Raw genomic sequence first — 25,688 nt, 5'->3', positions numbered from 1 at the left:
AAACTTCAGTTTTTACTGCCATTTGAATACAAAAAGCAGCTTTTATAGTTAGATTTTCATAATAGTATGTGGAAATATATTTTTTTAGCTTTTCAAATGCATTGTACACCTGGATAGTACAGAATGACTGATTACACAACTTGTTCACATTCTGATGAATCACAATTTTCAGTATACTTTATGGGAACTATTAAACTAGAAAGTGCATTTTTACTCCAACTGGAATTCATGTTAATTCAACTACAATAGGGGTGTGAGTGTGTGAGTGAGGGTGTGGGTGGAGTTAATCGTTTTGCACATCATGACTTTGAAATTTCTGCCTGTATTAATTTGAAACAGCTGGATTTATGCTGTACAGACAGAAATTAGGTTTCTTAGGGCTAACTACAAACGTATGACATTCAATTCAACAAGAAATGTTGGAAATCAGCTTAAATTTTACTTTCATTTTACAGCTATGCAAAGCTTTTTTGCTGATACCACATAATGTCCCAATACAGTTTGCAGCTTAACATCACAAAAGATACAAGCCGTATAGGGTGTGAACACTTTTACAAGGCATTGTATTAACATGATTCTGTTTGGTGACAAGTAGATGAGAGCAGATTAACACCCTCAATCACGATGTGATTATGTTGAACAAGCAGCAAAGACAACAGACTGTTGGTGGATTTCTTGCTGCATTAGGTTTTGATTTAGCTCAGCACACCACAATATGAATTGCAATGTTTGAAATGAGATTAAATATACTCACCACAGTAACGGTGTTTACATCCGTGTTTAACTGGCAGTCGCAAAAAAAATATACATAAAAAATATAACTTTAGTTATATCCTGCCTTACTAGTTTACTAATAGTAAGCCATGATATGGCTTCTGCTGTCACCAAGTTTCTTTTCTTTGCTTTTTTTTACCATGTGGAGAAAGAAAATCACATTTTGAGGAATGTGGCCTGCTGAGGCAACAGAGTCTGCTGTAGTGTATGTGTTGCAGCAAAAGTTGAAACATGAACAACTTGGAAAAATTATGACTTTTCAGCCAGGACCGTATCATGTCTTAGCGTTCTAATGTGATTTGTTTGATGATCGAAAGAACTTGTTTTTTTAAGCAATTTTTGCAGCACTAGTGCCCTTTACGTTCAGTATTTACAGGAATTTGGCAGAGATAGATGGGGAAAGCATGCAGCAAAATTTCCAAAGTAAGAAATCAGACCCTGGACTGCTGCGTCAAAAATTATTAGAACAGAAATGAGAAAATCTATATTAAAAAATGATCACTCATAAGGCAAATAATTAAACTTTTAGGACTCAAATTGTGGAAAGGTTATGTTTGTGTTGCATTTGTTGTAGATCTGTGGAGCTGAAAAAAAGACGGTGTAACATTGAAAAATAATTTATTTCAGAAATGTACTGTGATAATATATTCATTCAGATTCTGCATGATAAGCTTTTGTTGCGTACAATGAAATCACCCCACATTAAAACTTAAAATAAAACCTAAAAGGAAAAAGTAGATGACAGTCTTTTCTCTTTTTGAACTATGGTAACTAGCAACACATCACCGAGTCTTCACTATAGCGTTGTAAGTTCGCCTCACAGGTGGCCAGACGTGGCCCACCCTTCTGCGGCAAAGCTCCAGGCAGGTTTAAAGCTGCAGGACGATCCGTTTATACACAGACTTACAGTGAATGATCTGTAAAGCTTGACGTACACATAGTGTAATCATTCGCGCGCACACCCCTGCACACACACACACACACGCTTTAGAGCAAAGTCACACCTGGATAGTACAGAATGGCTGATTACACAAAAGGGAGAGAAGTGAGGCAATTCAATGACATCATCTGTTGAACAGGCTCAGTGCTGCCCAGCGATAGTGATCAGTGACAGAAACAAAAACAGTTTTAGCAACAAGGTGAGGAGATAAAAATATTTCTCCCCCCCTTTTTTTTTTCTTAACAAAGTCACACTTAAGCACTTCCAGCAGATGTGTCCACACAGTTTCAAAACTTAAACTCGGAGGCTGAATATCAAAGCGTTTCAGTAGATTGAGACTGATGTGTTTATACTAGAGCCAGCCAAGGGGCCAAACGTGAAAAATGGGTTGGGTATGCAGAGAAGATTCGAAGCCCCCGCCTTGCCCATCTGTTGGGAGTAACAGGAGGCTGTCGTAGCCCACGGAGGAGGGCGCCGCGAGTGGTGTGGTCACAACTGGTGCCAGATGTCATAAATAAGCCATCAAGACAGTTTTGTTCCACTAGAACACTCTCACAAAGAGACGTGAACCTTTTCAGTTAAACAGACATACACTCATTTCATAGATCTGGAGGGTCTCTCAGGCACAGCAGAGCCACCTTCGGCCCAATGTAGAAAATGCTGTTTGACTTTTCTCTGTGTGTGTGCTCTCAGACTGAAGAGTTGGTTCCACAGTAATGCAGATTTATGTCCTGAATGTCCACTGAAAATGTTCCAGGACAACACGTGAAACTTTGTGTCAGTTTGGTGTTTAGTTCCATTTTTTATCCTTCATATTTTGTTTTCACATGGAGACAAATTGAGTTTTTTCTCTTCATCACGAGTTTCCATCAATGAAGCTGATTTTGTCCACCGACTCAATTTTGTCTTCTCGGTATCTCCACTATATATATGCAGTATATATATTTATATATATATAATTAATATATATATATATATAGATAGTAAATGTTTTTGTGTTTTCAAAGACTGGTGACTTTGTACAGAGGTTACTGATAAATGCGTTTCAAAAAAGCAAAAAAAAAGTAAGTCATGCAAGTTGTTCAGTGATTAAAATAACTGCGGACATGTCTTATGAATCGGTGAAAGCAAAAACTGAGTCTACAATGGCACACTTCCACACGCTAAACAAGAATAGGTGCTTTGAAAAGTCTGTTTATCCAAAAACAAAAGAAGTGACATGAGAGCAAATGAAAACTTAAATTGTCCACAATGAAGAATGTAAGAGGCGAGAGACGGCTGAGATCGATTTATCAGGCTGATTTTGCATTTTCCGATGCCGTGTTGTTCAACACGTATTGATGCTTCCAGAAAGTTTGGTCCTTTTCAGCATTTTTCACACAAAGGAGGAGAAGCCAGCAATAGGAGCCCGTGATCCTGGGGCCAGGCTGCTGGGGGGCCTGTAGAGGGTGTTGTGCTGGCTGGAGGTGTTAGAGCTCTGCTGGGAGGGGGTGGGAGTCCGACTTCCTTTGGGCCTAAACAGGTTGCCTTGACCCTGAGGTTGACCCTGGGCCTGTTGAGGCTGAGGGCTCGGTGAACTGAGCTGCGGTGGCAGTGGGGGTAGCGGGGGCAGTGGTGGCGGGGCATGGTGCTCCGGGTCTCCCGACTCAGACTCAGTGAAGCTGTAGGCCTGCGCTCGAGATATTCCCTTCTGCTGGCGGCGCCAGGAGTTGTAGTAGGTTGGGTCGCTTATGTAGTGGTTGACAAAAGAGTGGGTTTTCTGTCGGTTTGGGTCGACCTCGTACTCACTGTCGCTGCCCTGAAAGACAAAACAGAGACGGTGTCCTGAGTTAACATAATTTTATTCTTCATTGTGGACAATTATTATGTTGATGCTGTATAAGTAGCTTTCAATAAATCAGAATATCGTCAAAATTATTTTTCCATTTAGTTAAAATAGCAAAACATGTATTATATGCAAATTCTTCACACAGAGTGATAATATTTTAAGTTTCTTTCTGGTAACTTTGATCATTAAGACTTAAAGTTAGGACAAATCAAATTTCTGTTTCACTGGAAACTATAGTTTAGACAGAGTTGTCACCATACTGTAAAGAATGTTCAATTGACCATGCGGTGCATGCACCGCATGGCAGATGACATTTCTCCCCAAATCATCAATGACTGGAAAATTCACACTAAACCTCAAGGACTTGAATGTGTGATGGCTCTTGAAGAACTAGCTCTGGCTACAATCAACAACTCAGGAATATCCTCAACTTCCTAAAAGGGCTTTGCTTTACAATCCTCTGTAGGTCATCCCTGTTGTGCCTTTCCCGACCACGTCATTTTCTTCATTTAAACTTCACATTCATTTCTTTGGCAACTTTTTGTGACTTATGTTTCTTGTGGAATAAATGTCAGTGGGAAAACTGTTACGTAATCAGTTCTCCCTGTGAAAGGCCATGACATACAACATTGGTCTGATGCGATGTTATAGATGTATTTAAAAAAATGGTTTTGTTCAATAACTTTAGGCCATAATCATCAACCCAATAGAAATGTACCACTCTGTTTACAATAAATCTGTAAAATATGACTTTCTCTTTTTGATCTGAATAACTAATAATAATAATAAAAAAAGAGTCTTCTAATTTATTGGGACGTACTTGCACATTACAACAACTTTCCTGTGTGATTCTGAGTCATCCCTTTCTAAACATCAAACACACATGCAAATGTGCCTAGGGAACAACACGACACAAGTACACATGGACAAAATGGTCAACAATAACCAAAAGCATGACTGCAAAAGACAGAAGCGTGCACAGTTAATAGACCATCAATACAAAATGGAGAAGGTCAGTTTGTCTAAAGGAGTAACCAATCAGTTGAGCGTTTAGGACAGAAGCTCTGTGTAGCCACACCTCACCAGAAAGAAACATGTTTTGCTGTTAAATGATGTAGAGCGCCACATTAAACCCACAATAAAAATGAGAGTCTGGGGTTAAGGAGTGGATGGAGGCCACTTTGGAGCCATTCACCTACACGGCTACAAACATTAAAAGCAGGCAGGTATGGGAACCTCACCAAATGCAGTGGAAGTGTATGTAGGCCACCTGTCCCATATGAAAACACCAGCGCCTCCTATGGGTGAACAAAACAATGGGTTTTACAGTACATCACCGTAACAGAATGGTTAAAATGGCCAAGTCATGATGATGATGACATCAAAGCAGAATACAGTACTGTACAAAAGTTATTTTCGTATCAACATGTTTTATTCAGCAAAATGGTTCAAGTGCTAAACTGTTGCTAAAACTTTGGTTGGTAAACGATCTGTGCATCCACCAACTTTAGCACCAAAACATGATGCAATCTTGAATTGCCAGAAGCTGTGAAATTAGTGAAAGAGACCAACAACAAATATTCTGAGTCACATGTTTAAATCATTTGAACTATTGGTCCAAATACTTTAAGATAATGTCAGTTTGAGATATTCTAATAGTATTAGTATTAATAGTTGGAATAGATATTCCAACTATTGCTTGTAAATCTAGTTAGTAGTGATTTGCATAACTCCTGTTTAGGACTATATTTTTTTAAATGCAATGTCATAGAGTTATTTAGTTACTAATGCTTTTTTTTGCTAAGTTTGTAAATGGCTTTTGAAGCCCAGTTTATAAGCACCATTGGGTCTTTTTAATATCACAAACTTGTATTTATATCATACTTAAAATGGTTTACGTAACTCCAGTTGTGGCAAAGGACCACATCCAGCTACTTTCATAAAATGTTTTTAGCTGAATTTATAAATATTCAGTACTTTTATTTGCTTTTATTTTACCATTTGCGTTCATTCTAACTAACCACTCACCACTAGCCATTCCCATCACTCTGTGTCTACAAATCCTATTTAAAATGGTTTACATAACTGAGATTTATGGATCTGTGTTATTTATTTAGAGCAATGAACAAAATACAGATAGCTTTATAGTAGCACTTTCAGCTCTATTCATAAATACAATTCAAAGTGAATTCTATAGATACTGGTTTGCATAACTCCAGCCTATGTATGCATTATCTGCATTTTATATATCATAAATATTGAACACTGATTGATTTTTAAAACATTTTTATAAATTAAACTGGTAACTGGGACATCTGTTTGCATGTAAAGTCAGACATAGATTACATTTTGATAAAAATACCTCCAGCAGTTTAATCCTCTGATAAAGCCAATATACATCAGAAACAGAGGATTAAAGATCTGTTGGATGAATTGTTTTAAATCACTTAAAACAATTGGAAAAGTGGAAAACAGGCTCTTAACCAGCTCCAACACTTACTCTGATTTAGCTGCCGACCTGTTTTTAGTGGAACAAACACTGTAGGAAATTACTAAAAAACCTATTGGCACTAAAATCCTTTGTTAGGGTATAGTAGACTGACTGAAACAGGATATGTATCACATCTTTGTGTGATTTTTTTATGATTCTAAAGTACATCTTGCTGTAGAACTTATTTTCAGTCTTTGCATTTCTTTTATTTCAATACTCATAATTCCTCCAGTATTCTAATGACAACAATGTATAAAATGGTGGGACTTGCCAAAATGATGCCAAATACCTATTAGGAAAGCATTTTCAAAATGTTAACTAACAAGAAAAGAATTTGTGCTTGTTTCAACAATCCCAATAATAAAATAAAGAAAAACTATTTGAAATGTTTGTGTTTTGTTGGGTTTTTTTCCAATTTGTGTGTTTTGTTAAGACACTGCCTTTTTTCCTTCACTGAAATATACTAAGAATGTGAAGGCCTGAAATGAAAATGAGAAAAAAAAAGAAACATATTTCTAATTTAATTTTTGGCTAACTGTTTCTCCAGACCAATTTAATCAACTATTTGGAAATGTGGCTTCTTTGGAAGTAAAACCTACGGAAATGAGGGGTGGCACAAGGTCTTTTCATAGCTACATGCACAACCCCCACGCCTACCCACACACACACGCAAACCATTGGAGCTACTTAGTGTGAATTCTGTGAAAAGCAAACAAAAGGTGAAGATGGATAATGCATTCAAAAACACTGCCTGATTTCAGGTTTATTTGTGAGGCTAAAATGTAATTTTGTTATTTTTCAGTTGTAGTCTGGCTTCGTTTCACATAGCTAACACTCCAAAGTGCTCAAGGTTGGGCTGGAAAAACTATTGAATTCATGTCAAAAACCATTTTCATTTCGACAAAAAGTGGCATGACTGCCAAATACTCACTGAGGGTTGCTTGTGGTCATCTAAGTACCACAAACGTATTTCACCAATTGTGCCAGGCGGCATGTAATTAGTCATCGGGCCATAAGGAATGCATGGAAAAGTTGACTATGCCAAAATTCTGAATAATTTCCCCAGAGAAGCAGCTTCAGGCATGCATTAGATATATTTCAAAAGCAAAACAAAAAAGGGTTGTTCTGCTAAGGATGATGCCCTGCAGGGATAACATTGATAGTTGTAACCACTTCTGGGGTTGCTCTCTCAGACTTGCCTTTATGATCTTGTTCCATTCTGTCATACAGACACAACATATCTGGCATGAACTTGAAGCTCCGTACCTCTTCCTGAATATTGCAGAACACATATGTGATGCATATGGCCTTGGTCTCTGATATCCCCCAGCATGCTTTGCTCCTCACAGTATGACAGTTGGTTGTTTTTTTTCCCCAAGATGTGGGAAAAAGTTTAAATACTCAACAGAAATTCTGAATGGTTATTTAAAATGGAAAAATGAGCCTGCTTTAGATTTTGTCTCCAAACAAAGGAAACCATTTATGTTTATAGTTAATCAAAAGCAGACACTGTGCCACTTTGCTCTGACCAACTTCAACTTTAGTTACTAGTGTTTTTCACCACAACAAAAACATTTGTTTGATGTAACATAATGGTTTTTGTTTGGCTGTCTTTTGATAATATCATTAAAGCTCAAAGGACACCAGATTTGAAAAGTGTTTCAGTTGAGATAACATAACAAAGTAATAAAGTTCTAAAAGTGGACCTGGCGGACCTGCATTTGTGAATGCTGTTACTATTAAAATGTCCTACATAAAACATAATTGTTGGTTTATCACTTTTATTAATAACTCACTTATCAACTGAGGAACTTAAAGAAATTATACTAACGATTTGCCTCTGGAGCGTTGCGGCTGGAGACAAGGCTCTTTATCCCAGCTCATTACAAGCCAATTACTGCGGCTGAATGCTGTGCAAGAAGTAGACTATAGGCATGAAATGCAGCATTGCACCTCAGCCTCAGGGGACCAACCATCATATTTAAGCAATGAAATGCCTCAAATAGATACATAGCAGGCCGCTGAAGTTAATTATTTAAGTTTTTATTTTTTTCATCATTTTGATACTAAATTAGGCAGGGAAAGAGATTAAGAAATCTACACAATTATCTTGTGAAACCACTTGACAGCAGTTTATTTATGATCAGCATGATAAAGATGTTGTAGGTCTTTGTTTATCAAGGCTAAAATTAGGAAGCTGGAAAAAAACGTCAGAGAAAAAATAGGACAGTAGACAAGCATTTTTTTTTTTTGCTGGAGAAGATGTGTGTCATCAGCTTCTGAGTATTGTTTAAAAAAGATTCCTATCTCAAAGACCTCTGATCTTTGACCTCAGCCTGCTGAGGAATTACAACACCTTGCGTCAGTGTTTAAACTCCTTGTCACATAGCAAATGCAAACATAGTGTTATTTTAATGGCATTTTAAGTGACGTTGCTGGGTTGCAAGTACAGACGGGTAGAGATGGTGCCATTTTTGTCTGTCTGGAAGAGGTCACATCGTTATAAAATGTTATTGAAATTCAAAAAGGTCATGATGCAGTGCTGAAACGTAAGTTTCAAAACCACAGCATCACATATTCTCCACTGTATTAGAAGCAGCTATGAGAAGTTTTTTTTCTCATAAAATTAGCTGGAGAGATAATTGCTTAAAAGCAGAATCTTAGTTTCATCTGGGTAGACTCCCAGCAGCAGTTAGCAAATGCCATACATTTATGCTTGTGATAGTACAGGATTGTCATTTTCCTGGCATCATTCCTCAACAACTGGCTGAAGCCGTCGTCCAAGCTCATTCATCACACTTTTAGTTGTTAAAAACTAATTATTACTCTCTTCATGTGTATTTATTTTCTGGAAGCCAGTTCCTAACTTAGAGAGATCAACTCTCACCTGCCTTACTTAATGTTCTGCTTACATCATATTTTTAGCACAGGGAGAAAGGATACTGTGGACTACATATGACATGTTTATAGACTTTCTGACATAAAAAAAATGTCTGCATCAATAAAATATACTTAATTTAACAGTGATTTTTCTCATGTTACCAACGTGGCATTTTTTCCACCATCAGAACAGAAAAAATGCCACGTAAGTGAAAAAATGCTATAGTACTAAAAGAAGATTTTATATCAAGACTTGGTTTCACCCAACCTTAAGAACATATTTATTTGCTTGTTTAATTAAATTCCCATGCCCATTTCTAATGAATGCATTCATTAATTTGTTAATTTACTTGTTGGTTTATTTGTAGTTTGCTTCATTTTGTAAACTACAAATCCCACTACTAGTTGTCTCAGTTTGCCACAGGGACAACCTTGGAAAATGATTATAAAATAATTTTATTTACTCTATGAAATTATGTTTTTGCTTATGTTTCTAATCAAATATGTTTATAAATTTTCCAGATTCTTTAATCAATTATTCATTTGTTCGCTTGTTTGTATCTTATCATGTTAATTTGTGTGTTTTTGCATCTTTATACATAATTAATTGTGTTTTTAAATCTGACATGTTCAACATGTTTGTTTTTACATCTCCCAGACTTATCTTTTAATTCTTGTTTATTTTATTTTATGTACTTAACTATATCCTCCCAGCTTTCCTTATTTGCATAAGACATAATACCTTGAACTACATTAGGTTGCACATTCCTCAACAAAGCAATGACAAACTTGCCGCCATAATGGATCTAGTCCAAACTATTCATCAGAACAATTAATATCACTGGGATTTGAGACTTTGTGGAGCATTAGTGGTGCCCCAGACAGCCTGACTTGCTTTATTAAGTGTAATAGAAGCATGCGGGTTCATTCAGGCTTCTCCATTAAAATTTTATTCATCTGTAATTAAAGCAATGATGGGCAAATATGTCATCCACAAACCCTCTATAAAAACCAGCTGTTTCAAATCCCCTAAAAAACATGTGTAATGGTTACCTCCTATGGCACAAAACTATTAATAAGATAAAGTCTAATTTAGGAGGAGTTGTACTTTTGGTTCATTTTGGGCCGTAACATTATCCAGGAAACTGTCAAAGCCAAATGGCTGCAAGGATTATTCCCTGCTGAGTCTCAACCAATAAAACTGCAGTGTCCAGTGAGACAGAGAGTCATGGTTTGGAGGCAGAGGAGGACAGATGGAGGCAGAAAGGGAACGAGAGGGTATGAGAGAAAGCAGACACTTTCATTTCTCTCCTGTGGAATGCTGCTCAGCAGAGAGCCTAATCTACACTCCATCTCTGACTCACAGATGAGATCATCTGTCTTCGACTGGTTTCAGCTTTAAATGACACACAAAAAAACACTTCGCCACAGGGACAACCTTGGAAAAAGAGAAAGGCTGTTCTATAAAAAAAAAAAGTCAATAAGCCTGTACCTGCAGGCTGGCAGAACAGTAATGGTAGCATTGTTGCCCTGCCAAGTAAATGTTGGCTTCTTCCAAATCTCCTAGTGACGAGCAGTACAATAGTCAACTTATGCCTGTTAAGGAAGGCCCTGGGGATTAAAGAGCAGACGCAGCACGGCGTCTCACAGATAGCTTAGCGGTATCTGCTGAATATAACTTCAAAGAGCATTCCTAGACGTCCAAAGCTCTAGCGGATGCTGATATAGACCCTGTGAGGGGTACAGCAGCGGAGCCCCCGGGGTGACAGGAAGGCCTCTGGATGTTTCAGTCTGTCAAAAACAAACATCAGCTTATTCATTGTGGAGCAAGCCACCTTATGGATCTTGTCATCTTGGGCTGAAGGGAATGCATTTGACAAAAATCAAGTGCAAATTCTGGGTATGTCAGGTAGGTGATGAAATATCCGAAATACCCATTTGAGGGAATGTCACAGTAATATGAAAGGTCCTGTCTGTAGCAATTCATTGCAAAGAGATTTTCATTTGATCTGGAAATAGGACTTGGGTCCCGATAAGGCCGAGCGAGGAGAGACGTCTGGCTGCGGGATTCACATCAGAGACGTACGAGAGGCGTTCAACAATAATTCGAGTCAAGAATTCTCTCAAAGAAGGTGAAAATGAATCAGTTTGTTTGTGTTCCTTACTAAGACTTGTTACGCCTTTCCAATGTCATGTTGTTTTACTTTTATTTGTCAAGTTAAAAGCTCAAACCTTAATCTATTTCACTTAGAATTTATGTGATAAAACAATACAAAGCAATATGTAATTGAGAGAGCACATTAATGCACTGCTTAAGCATTTTTTGCAAATTAAAAATCTGAAAAAAGATGATGCGTCTTTGTATTCAGGCCCCTTTACTCTTGATACTCGTGAATACAATTCTGTTTAACAAAACGCCTTCAGCAGTCATCTAATTACCCCCTGAGGGACAAGCCAGGTCTTACGGGTTTGCTAGAAAACATTAGTGAACAAATATTAGAGAACAGGCTGCTTCATTAGGATTAAAAGACACAACCGGCAAGGACACCAAGATACGACAGTCCACCTAAACTGACTGGTTGGGTAAGGAGGGCAATAATCGGAAAAGCCACCTTGAGGACAGTTATCATACCGTAAGAGCTGCAAAAATCCTTAGCTCAGGTAGAAGAATTTGTCTACATGACAGCTTATTCATGCAGCTCATAAATCTGACCTTGATAGCAAAAAATAAAGCGATTTTTGAGGGATAAAAAGTCTGTGTGTGTTTTTCTTGAGTTATATAGAAGAAAAAAGAAGTTCTGGTCAAGTTAGATCAAAACAGAGGGCTTCGGTAAATGCTATACGAAAACCAAACATAACATATCACCCTGAATAAAAACCTGCACAGTGACACCAGAAAGTGGCAGTATTATGCTGATGGGGGATTGTCTTCAGCAGGACGGGGAAGCTGGTCATGGCCAAAAGACTTGAAGCTGAGAACAAGAGTTCGCCTACCAGCAGGATAACGTTTAGTCAGAGCAACAAATGAATAGTTTAGATCAAATCAAATTTATACAATAAATACAGTCAAAGTCTACAATTGAATTAAAATGAGAGAGAGCTGGAACCCTTGAAAATTAATGTTCACAGGCGCTCCCCGCTCAATGCGACAGATTTTGAGTGATTTTGCAAAGATAAATTGGCAAACAATTTAGTTGCTGGTAGAGCCATACCCATAAATATTATTCAGTTGTAATTGCAACAAACTGTGTTTTCATAAATATTCAAGGGAGTTAGTTACAAATGCATATTAATAATCAATCCACACTCCATAAACTACAATGAAGGTTAAGGATGTAATCTGACAAAAAAGTTATGCATTATGAATACTTTTTTCCAGATACTGTAAATATACAGAAAAGCAAAGATGCATAAAAATTTCAGGGGGAAAAAATTGTCTTGGTCTAATGAAGGTAAAAAGTAGAAAGTAGCTTGACTGACATTCTGATCAATAGAGAAACAGAGAGAAAAGCAGAGCTTATTGATTTTAATCTCTTACTGGGAAAAAGGCACTTTGGGATGAAGCAGAGGCGACAATTCAGACAATCCACCATTAATTGGTAGTGATCCTTCTACCTTCTGGATTTTAAATAAATTGAAAACGATGGGTGTTTTCCAGTGAGATCACATTGAGCTGACAAAATAAAAAGGAAAGTTGGACGGTTCGTGTGGCTGGAGCTGAAACCTTAAGCACAACTGGAGCGTTTTTGTTTTTTACCCCAGTGGCTTATGTAACAGGAGCGGTGCTTGAATACAGCCCGGATCACAGGTGGACATTTACTGAGTGACATTGTCCACAAAACTAAAAACTGCTGAGCAGCCAGTGAGCAAAGTCATTAATCTCACATCTCTGTCTGCATTTGCCACACCTACGACTTATAACTTAGATGAGTGACACAAACACAATAGGGACAGACAGAATATGCAGCACTGATGACAATGTGAGGCTGAATTCAGGAGGAATTCAGAGAGATGACAGTGTGCACACACACCCCATACACGCACACACACACAGGCACACAAATGAGACAAATGCTGCTTTATGTAGACAGGATAGAGATCAGAGAAGATGTGAGATAAACAAAGCAGTGCCACTGCACCTGTGAGTCAGAGATTTCAGAGGGTTTTTCAGTCAGGCTGGTGCTCTCCGCAGGGATCAGGTCATTGTATTTGGTGCTCACATCCTCGTCCGAATAGTGGAGACTGCCTGGACTGGGCCTGGGTGGAGACCTGAACAAGAGACAAAGAAAATGATTGGGTCAACGTCTAATGTGGGCTCTATTGAATGTCAAAATCTGAAGAATTATGAATGATTGCTTACGTTTGGCCACATTTTCCTACTCTTTTGTGTGTCTCAAGCAAGGTAAGTTGAATGTTTCTTAATTTACTTCGTTTTAGTACATTGATTGGTTCTTGGGTATGCAAGAAGCTGTGCGTGGTATTTCAAACTGTAACTTTTATTCTGTTTGTGAATCCTTTACTTGCCCTCTATAGTGCTTGTTCAAGTTTCTTGTAAATTGAATCATTTACAGACCCATTGCCCAAGACACTCTTGAAAATGAGTTTTAGTCTCAATGAGTTTTTCACTTAATAGTTAAAATAGGTTACAAAACAAACTAACAGACAGATATATGGGAACAACAGGATGAGAATACATTCTGATTGTTGTTGACATCTGGATCAGTGGCTGAACCCAAAAAGTTAAGGAGCCATGTAAAGCAGGGTGAGTGAACTGTGTAGTTATGGTTTTATGAAAGAGTCAACATTGGTCAATAATTAAACAAAATTCCTGTTTCAGTTTGACAAAAGCGATTTAGGGGAAACGGCAAACATGTGAAATAAGGTGGCCTGATAAGACCAGACAAAAACTGAATTTCCTGACTTGCATGTAAAACGCTACGTATGGTGAAAAACTGACACCCTTAACCTTGAAAGCTGGCGCTGGCAGCATTAGGAAGTGAATTGACATTACTGTCAAAACTGATTAAATAACATCCAAATATGGGTGTTTTACTTTTACTTTCATTGTAAATTCATGTAAATTTATTAAAAAAAACAAACAAAGTCTAGATTACAAGCAAGCGCAGATCCCTTAAGGTCCCCACCCCCCCCAATTCTCATTACTTTCCAGTAGTGTCGCTCCCCTCTTTTCTGTTTCCAAGTGTGTCCATCTGTGTGTAAATGTGCGTGTGCGAGAATGAGAGCACGCATGCGTATGAGTTGTGCTTGATGAGCATCATGAGACGGTCATGAGATTCCTGCTTCCAGCCGGAGTCTTCTGGAATGAATAAATCCCTGATTCAGCCCCCTCTCCGTGGGCTGTGGAATGTCAAACCACTCGGCTCTTGTGACTAAATTATAAACAGATCTCTTGCTGGGGTCATCGAATGAAGAGCAGTCATAGGCTCTCCTCCAGCTGCTGGTAGAGCCAGAGTGTCGGCTGCAATGCTATTGCAGCCGACACGAACGACGCCCCGGATTAAAGTGTCAGTGGCACGCTGTGCTGATCAAATGTGTCGCTCGGATCTGAGCTTCATGTGATTGAGCAAAGAGGAAATGTTGAATTAGGCCTGGAAGGAGGAGTGAGGAAAAAAAAAAAGATCTGTAGAGAAATATTTAGAGAAATGGCAAAGTCTTGTCAGGGTTTTCTCTTTTTTAAGTAAACTGAAAAGGAAATCTTTTGGTATCAAATCTTCTCCTTACTGCCTGTCACTGCTGCTGCTAAACAAACAGCCATCTGTTTCTGCTGATTGGTGCTGGTTTGGCTGAGACCGCTGGGACATTCTGACTGCTGTTGACTTTCCAGGCCGCAGGGTCGACCGCCAGTTGCTGCCCCTGGAGCCACAGCAGCGCACACATCCATTTGATGCATCCAGGATGAATTTGCATAAGCGTTTTCTAAATTAATGCATGTGGAAAGTATTTCGAAAATGTGCTGTGGGTAAAATTCCAGCAGTCTTTTTATGGTGGTGGCACACAAACCAGAAAACGATGACACATACATACATCTGCACACATACACACATCTGCACATCCATCCTTCCATCCATCGATACGTTCATTACTTTGAATACCATTCATTTAACGCCCTCTGTGGTGGCTGGCTGTCATGGCATCTCAACTCTGTAGTTCTAACTTTAAAAAGATCTGAACACAATCCTGAGAAAATGCTGTCTTATATAGACGAGTAAAGATATAGCGGTGCAGGTTTTATAAAAAACAACATAACTGCAGACTTTATAAAAAATATAAAATACTGCAGAAGTCTACCAAAACACTAGAAAACCAGAGAAAGAAACCAATGTTGTTGGGGCCTGACAGCTGGTTTATAAACAACCAAAAACCAAATTTCTTAGTGAAATTTTTAAAAATATGTGTCAATTAGCATTACTTATTATAGAGTGGCCACAGTTGCTAAAATACAATGAGACTGTGAGGCACAGAAATTTTACAATTGAATTTGAATTTATTCTATCTGAATAGGACAATGCACAACAATGAATGTACAAAACTTTAAATACTCTGGATTTAGCCAATCTCCACAGCACATCAAGAAAAACAACTAAGAAATATTCTTAATATGCAAACCTTAAGCAACTTCCTCTTCCTAGCAAGACTTTAGAGAGCCAAACAAAAAATGGAGCCAGAGTGAAGAAATGCAATTGCGAGCCTTCTGGGACTTTATGATAAACTACCTGTATAAAAGCACAGAGAGATCGAAGCACCCTTTCACCTATTCCCATCAAGACTTATACATTGTCGAGTCAAGTGTAAATTATTTATCATGCCTCTTACTCTGATAGAAAAGAGGTCGGCTTAATCCTCTGGCTGCAAACTTCACTTAGCATTATGTCAGGTAACGATTGGAAACCCTCAGTATCTGCGTCTCCTCAAGGTAAAAGAACTCATTAACATCTAAAATGTTCATCAGCTTTGTCAGTCAAGAGTGTTTAATGCCATATTAATCTAGACAGAATTACTTCACTAAGAGATTCTTATACTTCAACCCAGACCGCCGTCAGGGTTGGTTTCAAACTACTCAATGCAAAATGAAAATAAGTTTTTAATCCATCTATTTTTTCAATAAAAACTTTAAACTCTGAAACATATTTATGGTAAAAAAAAAAAATACAAAAATGAATTGCACTTTGAGCTTGAAGCACAGTTTTGATTAATTCTCTCATTTACGTCAGCTAGACTTCATTTTCATGTGTGTAACGATGGTTCACTTTTTATCTGAAAGGCTTCTTTGGTTCTAACTGAGCGATTGAGAGGATCATCTGAAGGTGCAATGAAAATTAACTATGGAGAGGAATCGATTGATTTTGCTGCTCCACCGCTAGGTATGTGTGATCGGCCAGGCGGAAGTTAACTGAGAGTTGATATTTTTTTAGATTTTTTTTTATATAAGAAAATTGATAAATACTGACCTCTCCAGACAAGGAACTTCCACATAAGCTGCAGTTTTGGTGATGCTCTGACCTGGTTGTTATTGGTTCATTTTGGCTGATATGAACATATTGCCATTGATGGCAAAATGTTGCTGACAGTTACTACAGTCACAATTTCTTTTGCTATAAACCTCGGTGAAGAGCTCCAGGATTCGTAATAACAAAAGCTTTACACTGACCTGATAGAACGTTCTGCATCAAATCTATAATCATAGTGTTCCTATGCTTACCTCTGATTTCCACGAGGGCATGGAAATAAATCAACATTAGAGTCAGCTGCAAGTGCTGTTTGCCGTCTGACACGGCTCCTGAATTAGACTGGGTACAGTGGGATTAAGAATGTGTGATTTTCTATCTGAGTCTGAGTCTGTTGGTTTCATCCTGTCTTTGGTACTCTGAGACCAGAGATCTCGATGCGGTATTAATCTGTAAGCGGAGGCTCAGGTGTGGGGATTTGGGTTTCTCCGCTATGGGCTGAGTTCAAAGAGAGCCGATTCTCTGAGTACATCTGTGCATTCTTCTACTGCCAGCCTCCACCCCCCTTCTCCACTCCCTCTCTTCATGTCAGAGAAGCAGTAGTAAAAAGCTGCCTGGAAGCTTCTCAAAGAACCTGAGTCTGCTTTGATCCATCCTTAAGGTCACAAATACAAAGCCACAGACCTAAATATGTTTCTCATATTCATCTACACACACACACGCACAAAAAAACTTTGACTTTATGGATTGAACCTGAATCCTTTAACTCTTCCTCTAAATTATTTCCACATGAAATAACTTTTACTGTTTATAGGCTGTTGCAAGCCTTTCAACAGTTTCAACAATATGAAAGCAGTGGTTTCTGAACTCACACCTTGTGTGAAATGTAAACATGTTTTGATAATTAAATAGTGAGAAAGTAGTCAGGTTTTGCACCCCGGGTGTCAGTAAACACGTATTTTAAAAGGAATAAAGAGACACAGTACGAGAAGCAAGAATAAAGTATTTTTTATGTTCTAGGTCTAAAAAGCATATTTCATAATATTTCAGATTGAAGCCTGAACTTTCGAACTCTTTCTGTTTTAGCCGTTCTATTACAGATGTATTTTCTATTATGGCTGTATTTTGGATTATTCTTCTGAGGCATGACTGAATTTTGGCCAAGGATTAGCCGAAATACAAATGGTCTGATATTTGATCCGGCTTGCTATGTTACATAAAGACGTTATAATTGATCCAATGACAGCATAATAACCAGATCCCGTAGCTTCAAATCAAGCTTAAATCCACCAACATTGTTGACTGTTTACATGCGAAGTTTGTGTTTATTTTCTCTATAATAGTCCTGTCCATTATTTACATACATCTCATCTGCCCTAAAAAATTTGTTCCAGAAGTCTCTTAGTTTACTGAGACACAACTTTGCAAATCAAAGTAACACTTTCCTTTTTCTCTGAACGCAGACCTGCGTTGAGGCTTCAAACTACTTACAATTTTTGTTATTTAAATTAAAAAGAGTGGACTGGTTATTGTTTTGTGCTACACAGTGATCACTCTTTAAACATCTGAAGAATCTGAAGAAAACAGCAATAACTTCTATAACCCTCACTAATTCGCTGTTTAACAGTGCAATTTTGATCACTTCCTTGTCTCCTACCTAAACGGTGTGTGGTATTTAAATCTGGAGTTGTTTTTCCTTTCAAGCCAATATTCTGCATAAAACTTGTTTAAAAATTCTATGGCAAGAAGCATTGATCGCTTCCTTTTCACAAACCTTCCTTTACACCACATAGCCGGATTCCTAGGGAAAATATGGACGCTATGCGCACGTTTTTGTTTTTTTTTTTAGCATATTCCTATTGGGGACAAAACAGTCTTTTATGTTTAAAAGGATAAATTGTAAACTTTGTTGTTCAAATTGATGCATTGTTGCTTCATATACAATCACATGTTGGCGCCCCAATAAAGAACTATAAAGAATGCAAAAACCTTTTAAATTTTTTTAATTTAAATAGCTTTAATCACAGAGTGTTTAAAAATTACCTATTTTTAAAAATAAATCACCAGTGACACAATAATTTGCAAGACTTGTTTTAAAATAAACAAGTGAGTTAACTTTTTTTTTTATCACTTTTGGTTTCCATGTGGTCTAAATATCAAGAAAAGGAGATTTATTTCCATCCTACCTTACAGTGAATTAAAATTTCAACATTACATTACCACTATGCACAGAAAGGAGGATGGTAAGCCAGATGCAAGAAATATATAAAGGTCATTGTTTCAGAACTGCAGCACATACAGACATCTTGAGTCAGCAACAAACACTGCAGATCTTTTCTGGCATGCAACAAAGGGTGAACATGTGGAAAAGCAACCAATGCACACTGTTAAGAACAGTGGAGGATTTATGATGTTATGGATCTGCTTCTTTTCCAAAAGACCGTGCAAAACTTGATGGAGTGTATAGCACCATGACATTTTTTTTGGAAATACCAGGAGATTTAGTATGAAAAACATTTGCCTTTGTCAGAAAGCTTTACATGGACCATCACTGGGTCTTTAAGAAGGATAATGATCCAAAACATATAACCAAATCAACACAGAAAAGGATTATACAAAATAAAATTTCTCATTTTTTATCGGTATCACAGTCCTGAACAGAAATCGTACAGGAAACATGTAATGAGAAAGGGTACATGATCCCTCCCTCTATGACCTCCAACATTGTGAAATATGGAGGACAGGACAGAGCGGCCCGAGGCAGTTCAAAGTATTAACATAAGAGGCAAATTTGTGGAATGACATATTTTATAAAAACGAAAAATACAATAGTTTCTCAATAAGTTTTATTAATGCAGGAGGAGAAGAAGCTCACCTGGTGTAGACACCATTCTTCCGACAGAAAGAGTTTTTCACTGACAGCCGTCGGTTGTTGAGCTCCAGAGCGGGGAAGCGGCCTTCATCCAGACTGACCATGTCGCCGTGAGTCAGAGCATTGCAATTGGAGTTGTTACCTGGACACACGTACAGAGACACTGTGTGACCACAGGCAAGGGGGAAACAGGGAGGTTAGTGTCTGGAAGGCGACATGGAACTGAGAGCTTGGTAAAACACAGAGGGTTAAAAAAATTTGCAACAAATGTGTTTGCATGGAACGTTGTTGAAAAGTACCAAAATGTCTTGAAATTTCTCAATCTTGAAGAGATTTTTTAGATTATTTCTGAGTATTCTGATAAATTCACTGCAGTTTTATTCTTTGCTTGAAACTACAGCGAAAGTACACCCTCCAGACATCAAGCTGTAGCCATACCTGCAATGGAATGGTTTAGATAAAACCAAATTAATTTTGTGGGAGAGGTCTAGTCAAAGTCCATAGCAATATTTTCATTTTGGCATCAAAGTGAGAAAACATAAACAAAGATTCAACTTTGCAGGCACTATTTTGTTTACACCATCACTTCAGATAAAAAAAAAAAAGATCAAGAACAAATTTAGAGTTATGATTTCTTTCACTTTTATTCTATTAGTAGCAGCTAATAATCAATACAGAAAAATATAAATAGAAATCTTGATTCTTGTTCATTCAACTTCTAGAGGGAACTGAAGAAAGAAACCACTGCTCTCTCTCTTTCTCCCTGTTTCCAGCTTTACTGCGCTGGTTTAACCTCTTTCCGCCTGTAACCTTGTAGCAAACAGACAGCTACAAGAGTGGGATCAATTTTCACATCTAACTCTCAGCTAGAAGGCAGACAAAACTGCCTCCCAAAACATTTCTAGGAATTCTGTTAAATATGAGTCGTCTAAGGTAAGCTTGAAGCCAGGTTAGGATGGGAGATAAGGTTTTGAAAAATAAAATTTTTAGCTTTTTGTGTAAACATAGTGAAAAAAAAAATATTAGCAAACACATACCTATTTTCTTAGACTGCTTCCCAGAACTGCACAACTTCCAACGCGATAAACTACAAGTTTCCACATTTTAGTGGTAGATAAATGTTTTATGCAAATACTGCTTCCCATTTGTTAGGTTAAAAACACTTTCTCAGTGTCCCAACAAAGCCTGGACCCTCATGTCTGGTGGAGGCTACTTAAGGTCAAGTGGTGGCTATGCAAACACGGTGAAAAAGAAAAATGCACTTGGTAGGTCCAACATAGCCCAGCCAGATTCTAGACAGAGGCTTTGAGAGTGTCTTTGTGCTGGAGTGAAAATGAACTTCTTGTTTTTTTTTTCTTTTTTCTGTCAGATAGAAAGATGGGCAGTGACCCGCGGGGACCCCTCCCCTCCCCCGCCTGGCAGCCAAATAGGCCCCTGAAAAACTGCTGAGCTTAGGGGAAATACCAACTGATGTCAGAGCTGCTCTGAATGGACAAATAACCCGCTCCTCACCCCACCACCACCGCCGCCATTCCAGTTTTCCTCCACCTCTATTTTTTTTCCCCAGAACCACAACTATTAGACTATGGTCAGATAAGTTTAAAATGAATATACAGCCAAGGGAAAAAAAATGACAGTACAGCTTCTAAAGTTTTAAACATCAGAGCAAGCAAACATAATCCAATCTTTATTAGTATTTATTAAACTTAGCCTGAAATGTTACAAAAAACAATGTTATTAATATTATTAATTAGCAGAACAAACTCTCAGTAGTCATTTTCTGCCTGACTTCATCAGTCTTTTACATTATTATGGAACTTTGAGAGAAAAAAAAGATCTCATCATCAATGCATCAGTTTGCCAAAGCAGTGTTGATAGGACTCATATTCTTTGGACCCCCCCCCCCACCAGACATTCTGTTGTAGATTTGCTGTTGGGTTTTGGGATGACTACGATGTTGCTCACCCACATTGTCAGTGGCCTGACATTTCACGACACAATACTTTGGTACATAGATGAGATCAAGGTAGGCCTTGGGTGCAAACCCAAATCATCAACCTTAATCACCAAGCCTGGCAGCTGTTATGAGGTACATGATTCATTTCGTTCGTGCATTTTAACCAAATATCTCTATTTTAATCACACCTGAAGATATTGTTCCAGAAATGTCATGATTCATTCAGCTGCAACCTTCCACATTTAGATTATGTTGCCATGCTGGTTTTAGACAGAGAAACTTTCTCATGACAACAATTCCTAACAAACCAAACTAGTTCAGTCTCTAATGCTAGCATATTGACGTAATGTGACTTTATCATTTAACTTGCTACACCTTGTACAGTCTCTTGTTTCTTAGAGACAATCTCTCTTAGAATAACATGGCCGTTGTTGTGAAAATGTAACAAATGGAAGGAAAACATTTTAAGTCTATGACTCCATCCTAAATTTAAAACTATCTTATGAATAACCTTACTCTGTGATGGAAATAGTTATAACCCTTTCCAGATTGATGAGTGCCAGCAGTTGCTTCTTAAAGGTTATTGTGAATGTCTTTCCTTCTTAGCTTCATCTTAAACACTTGTACGCTTCAAATCAAGTGGCTGTGGTAATCGATGGCGATCAAACGTGCTTACTATAAATAAATCAACGTATTGTAATATTTATTTGATGTCGTGGGCATCAGAGCTTAAGAGGCAGCAAGGGTGTACTTAGTTTTCCACACAGCTTTCCATTCTGACGTCATATTTGTCTTATGAATAATATTTCGAGAGATTTTAAATGTCCTGTGATGTTAAATTTCTCAAACTGGGAGTTCTTTCTAAAGATGTTTCATAGTTGTAGATCACTTTAATAAGGGGTACAACTTTCCAAGAAAAAGAATTAAATAAAATCAAGTCCTATGAAGCAAAATGTTTTTATCACAGATGATTGGTAAATTTATATGCGCTCACCCGATTCGGACTTCTTTGCATATTTTTTGCTCTGTCCTCTAATGATGAGGATGAAAACTAGCAGCAGGATGAAGATGAGCCCCACCAGCGCCACGACGACGAGGAACCACCATTCCTCGTAAAACGGGGCCACTTTCTGAGCTGAAAGAAGAGTGGAAAATTGGAATTCACGCTTGTTAGGAACGTACGCGGCGTGTTCCTGTGAAGTCTGAGAGACCTCAGGGAATTTTAATTAAGTTTGAAATGTAATTTAATTCACTTCATTCAGTTATATTAACTAACATAAAAAATAAAAAAAAAAACTCACCAGATATAGAGGGAGACGGTAGGCTTGGAGAGCCGTAGCCATAATCGTTCACTCCGATTATCCGAAAGTCATAGCTGACGCCTTGTTTAAGTATATCCATGTTGAACGTGTGTGATGTTGCATCCTTCGGGATATCCTTGATTATAATATCCCACAAACCCTCATCTACAAGAGAAATAAAAGTTTACTTTAACAAAAAGAAATACAACCCCCCCCCCAAAAAAACAGAGAGAAACATTTATTTAATCATCAAATCTTTTAAAGCCTGTAACAGCATCACTGACAACATGTTGTTTGTTTATTTTTGATATAAAGCTTCTGGCTGGCTTGCAGCTCTCAGAGCTAATTGATAATTCCTTCAAATATTACACAATCCATCAATTTTACAGCTCTCGTAAAAATTTACAGCAACCAAATCAGCAACACAAACAACACGGCCGTCTTTCAAATAAAGCGGCTCGCCATGGTCATCTTGCCAGACATCGTTCATTACGTGTCACTGCTTGTAAATATCGATGTAAACTGTGACGCTTTTAACGGGATACCCAAACATAAACAAGACGCAAAGAAGCTGGTGGACTTTGCAGATATCCAGCGTTGGAATCAGCAAGGCTTTTGAGTTGCTTTGAATGCGGCCTGGATATTCACACTCAATGTATCACACTTAACCATTCCCTCAACTCTAACACTGTTTCGTCCACATTCTTTCTTGTGAGACACCAAACATCCATCAAATGGCACGGATCTGTCAGTCACAGTTGAAACAGGATGCCAATTCTTCCAGATGCACTGACCGAATCAATAATGTCATCATTAAAATATCAAGGGCGTAGACTCGGAGACAGCAAATATTGACTTTTCACATGACTTTCTGATTGCTCGGTATCACAGGTGCTAATATAAGGTTGGATTCACTAATTTGGGAGTGCAACATGTGGGATATTTTTTTAAGACTAATATATTCCCATCCTATTCTGACCCTTGCCTATTGTTTAGAGATATGAATGAAGACTGAAAAAAACAGTCTCCATATACAAGAAGCTAGAATAATCTTCCCAATAATTATCCATTCAATAATTATACATTATCCATAACACAGAAATAGTATGAAAGGGAATTTATACATGAAAGCTTGTGATAGTCTGACTTCATAGTAACTTTAAGTTACAGAGAAATGAATACTTTTGGTAGGCACGTTATTGTCATTTTTCTTGCATGACTCGCGTCAAACCACTGCTGACAGTGGGTTGTAAACGAACCAAATAGAAAAAAAATTAGATGCAGCTGCAAAACATAAAGCAACAGGCTGTGTGTGTTTTTAATAGGTTGGAAGAAACAAAAGCTCTCTGTTTTCCAAAAGGGCATTCTGCATGTGGATAAAAGGTGAAAATGTCTGTTTTAGCAGTTTTGTGATTCAGTATGGATCTGGTCTGAAAAGCCCCACCTGAAGGTCTGGCCTCGATGACATAGCGTGTTATAGGAGCACGTCCTGGGTCTCCGCCTGTCCAGTGAATGGTCAGGCCTGAACCATAACGCGTTATAAAAGGCTCTCCGGGTGGCCCTGGGGCTCCTAAAAAAGAACGACAAAGTTAAGAAGGTAAAACATCTGTTTTTATTTTTAAAAGAAGTCATCTGGAGTAGCTATAAAGAGCCATTAGCTATCTAAAAAAAAATTCTATTCAACCCAGTGCTGGGTCATCTCAAGAGAAAATTTTGTAAATCTTAAATGCCTTCAAATTGTTATTTTTTTAAAGCAGTTTGAACCAACATTATATATTTTTTTTTTTCCATTTGATTTAAATTTTTTACTTAGCTACTTTTTTCACTCTATGTTGCAGCATGTAGTTTCCTCCACAAAGGCTGCTCAATGTATCCATCCGACAGTTGCTACTTTAGACTCTCATATCTGCATAACTCATGCAGATGAAGAACTGTAGCTCAGAGTGGCAGAACTCATACTGATAAGCAGCAGGATGAACAGCAACATGGACATCATCTGATTGTAAAACAAATCGTTACAAAGTCAACAACCATCTCATAAATAATTTAAAGAGGTGTAATGGCAACAAACTGCAGACAGTTTTCCAACCAAATGCATTTCAAAGGATTTTTTCCCCCCACGTCAAAATGAAGTCTCAAGTCTCTGAAGACCAAAACACTGTTTCTCAGGGATTCATGCAGGCCCTTTATTCTGCCTAGAACACTTCATAGCTGTAGATAATGGATTTAGATAATGCATTGTTTTGCTTTTGTTCTGCCTTAATATCAGTAACCACACATCAGACCATCATCATTATGGCTCACAACTACTTCACACACTCTCACTTCAAAAGAACTAAACTCCCTTTAATTCCAAAACAAAATCAGTGACAACTACCTTCGCCTGGCCCAGTGGTGATGTTGGCCTCCACCTCTGGCCCATAGATAAACGTCTTGGCCCGAATGCGGAAGTTGTATGTGACGCCGTCAGCCAAGTCTCTGAGTTTCAACCAGAGGGGGCCAGTGCCCTTCACGTCCACCGTAACTGTCTTACTGACGCCTGGGGGGGAGGGGGAGTGAAGACAGTCGGCACAGGCCACTGAGGAGTCTGGACAAACAGACCACATTTAGAGATGGTCTTCCACAAGCGAGGTAATGGGGGAGAACACTCAGCACAGCCAAATGAACACACACACGTACAATTATGAAGTTTTCAGTTGCAATTTATGCATAAAGTCTTGCACATTATTTGGAATGAAAGCAGTTAATTCATAAACAGCTGCAGTAATGTTTGATGGCTTGAGTGAGACAACTACAAAATGTTCCACCCGCAGTCAGGGATACCAATACATTCCGTACAAAAATTCACAATGCAAGTCAACGGTGATTCAGTTAAAATCAGTAAGAGTAAGAGATTACCATCCACAGATGTTAATGGCTCATAAACCAGTCGGTAGCCTTCAATGATGCCATTAGGGAATGTGGGGTCACCCCAGGACACATTGACTGAGGTGGTGGTCAGCTCACTGAAGTGAATGAAACTCGGCACACTTGGAGCTGGAAGGTGTACAGAACAAATATGAAAAAAGTCACTATGCTAGGAATTTGTGCAAACGCATTTCTGAGGTTCCATAAAAACAGTGACTATTGAGTAAATCTTTCAAATGTAAATGCAAATGTTGGAGCCATTGAAGATAAAT

At 38.1% G+C, this 25,688-nt stretch overlaps 1 protein-coding gene across 6 annotated transcripts in view; it reads right to left on the bottom strand.

Annotated features, from left to right (window-relative positions):
- Positions 1 to 1,375: 1,375 nt before the first annotated feature.
- The window catches only part of sdk2 (sidekick cell adhesion molecule 2), a 321,139-nt gene continuing 296,826 nt past the window's right edge, over positions 1,376 to 25,688 (bottom strand). The window contains exons 38-46 of one of the 6 annotated variants that reach the window (XM_023341209.1): positions 25,408 to 25,545; positions 24,887 to 25,048; positions 23,954 to 24,079; positions 22,510 to 22,674; positions 22,203 to 22,343; positions 19,255 to 19,414; positions 13,053 to 13,182; positions 4,784 to 4,840; positions 1,376 to 3,512 (exon numbers count right to left, since the gene is read on the bottom strand). In XM_023341209.1, coding sequence (XP_023196977.1) covers positions 3,090 to 3,512; positions 4,784 to 4,840; positions 13,053 to 13,182; positions 19,255 to 19,414; positions 22,203 to 22,343; positions 22,510 to 22,674; positions 23,954 to 24,079; positions 24,887 to 25,048; positions 25,408 to 25,545 — 1,502 coding nt within the window. In that variant the 3' untranslated portion in view covers positions 1,376 to 3,089. Of the gene's footprint in view, positions 3,513 to 4,783; positions 4,841 to 13,052; positions 13,183 to 19,254; positions 19,415 to 22,202; positions 22,344 to 22,509; positions 22,675 to 23,953; positions 24,080 to 24,886; positions 25,097 to 25,407; positions 25,546 to 25,688 lie in introns of all 6 variants that reach the window. The other 5 variants (XM_023341207.1, XM_023341208.1, XM_023341210.1 and 2 more) reach the window with 5 other exon arrangements.

This window comes from Xiphophorus maculatus, chromosome 10 (assembly GCF_002775205.1).
Source record: "Xiphophorus maculatus strain JP 163 A chromosome 10, X_maculatus-5.0-male, whole genome shotgun sequence".
Classification (NCBI taxonomy): Eukaryota; Metazoa; Chordata; class Actinopteri; order Cyprinodontiformes; family Poeciliidae; genus Xiphophorus; species Xiphophorus maculatus.
Note: the sequence above shows the minus strand (reverse complement) of the source record. Positions and strands in the feature narration are given on the sequence as shown.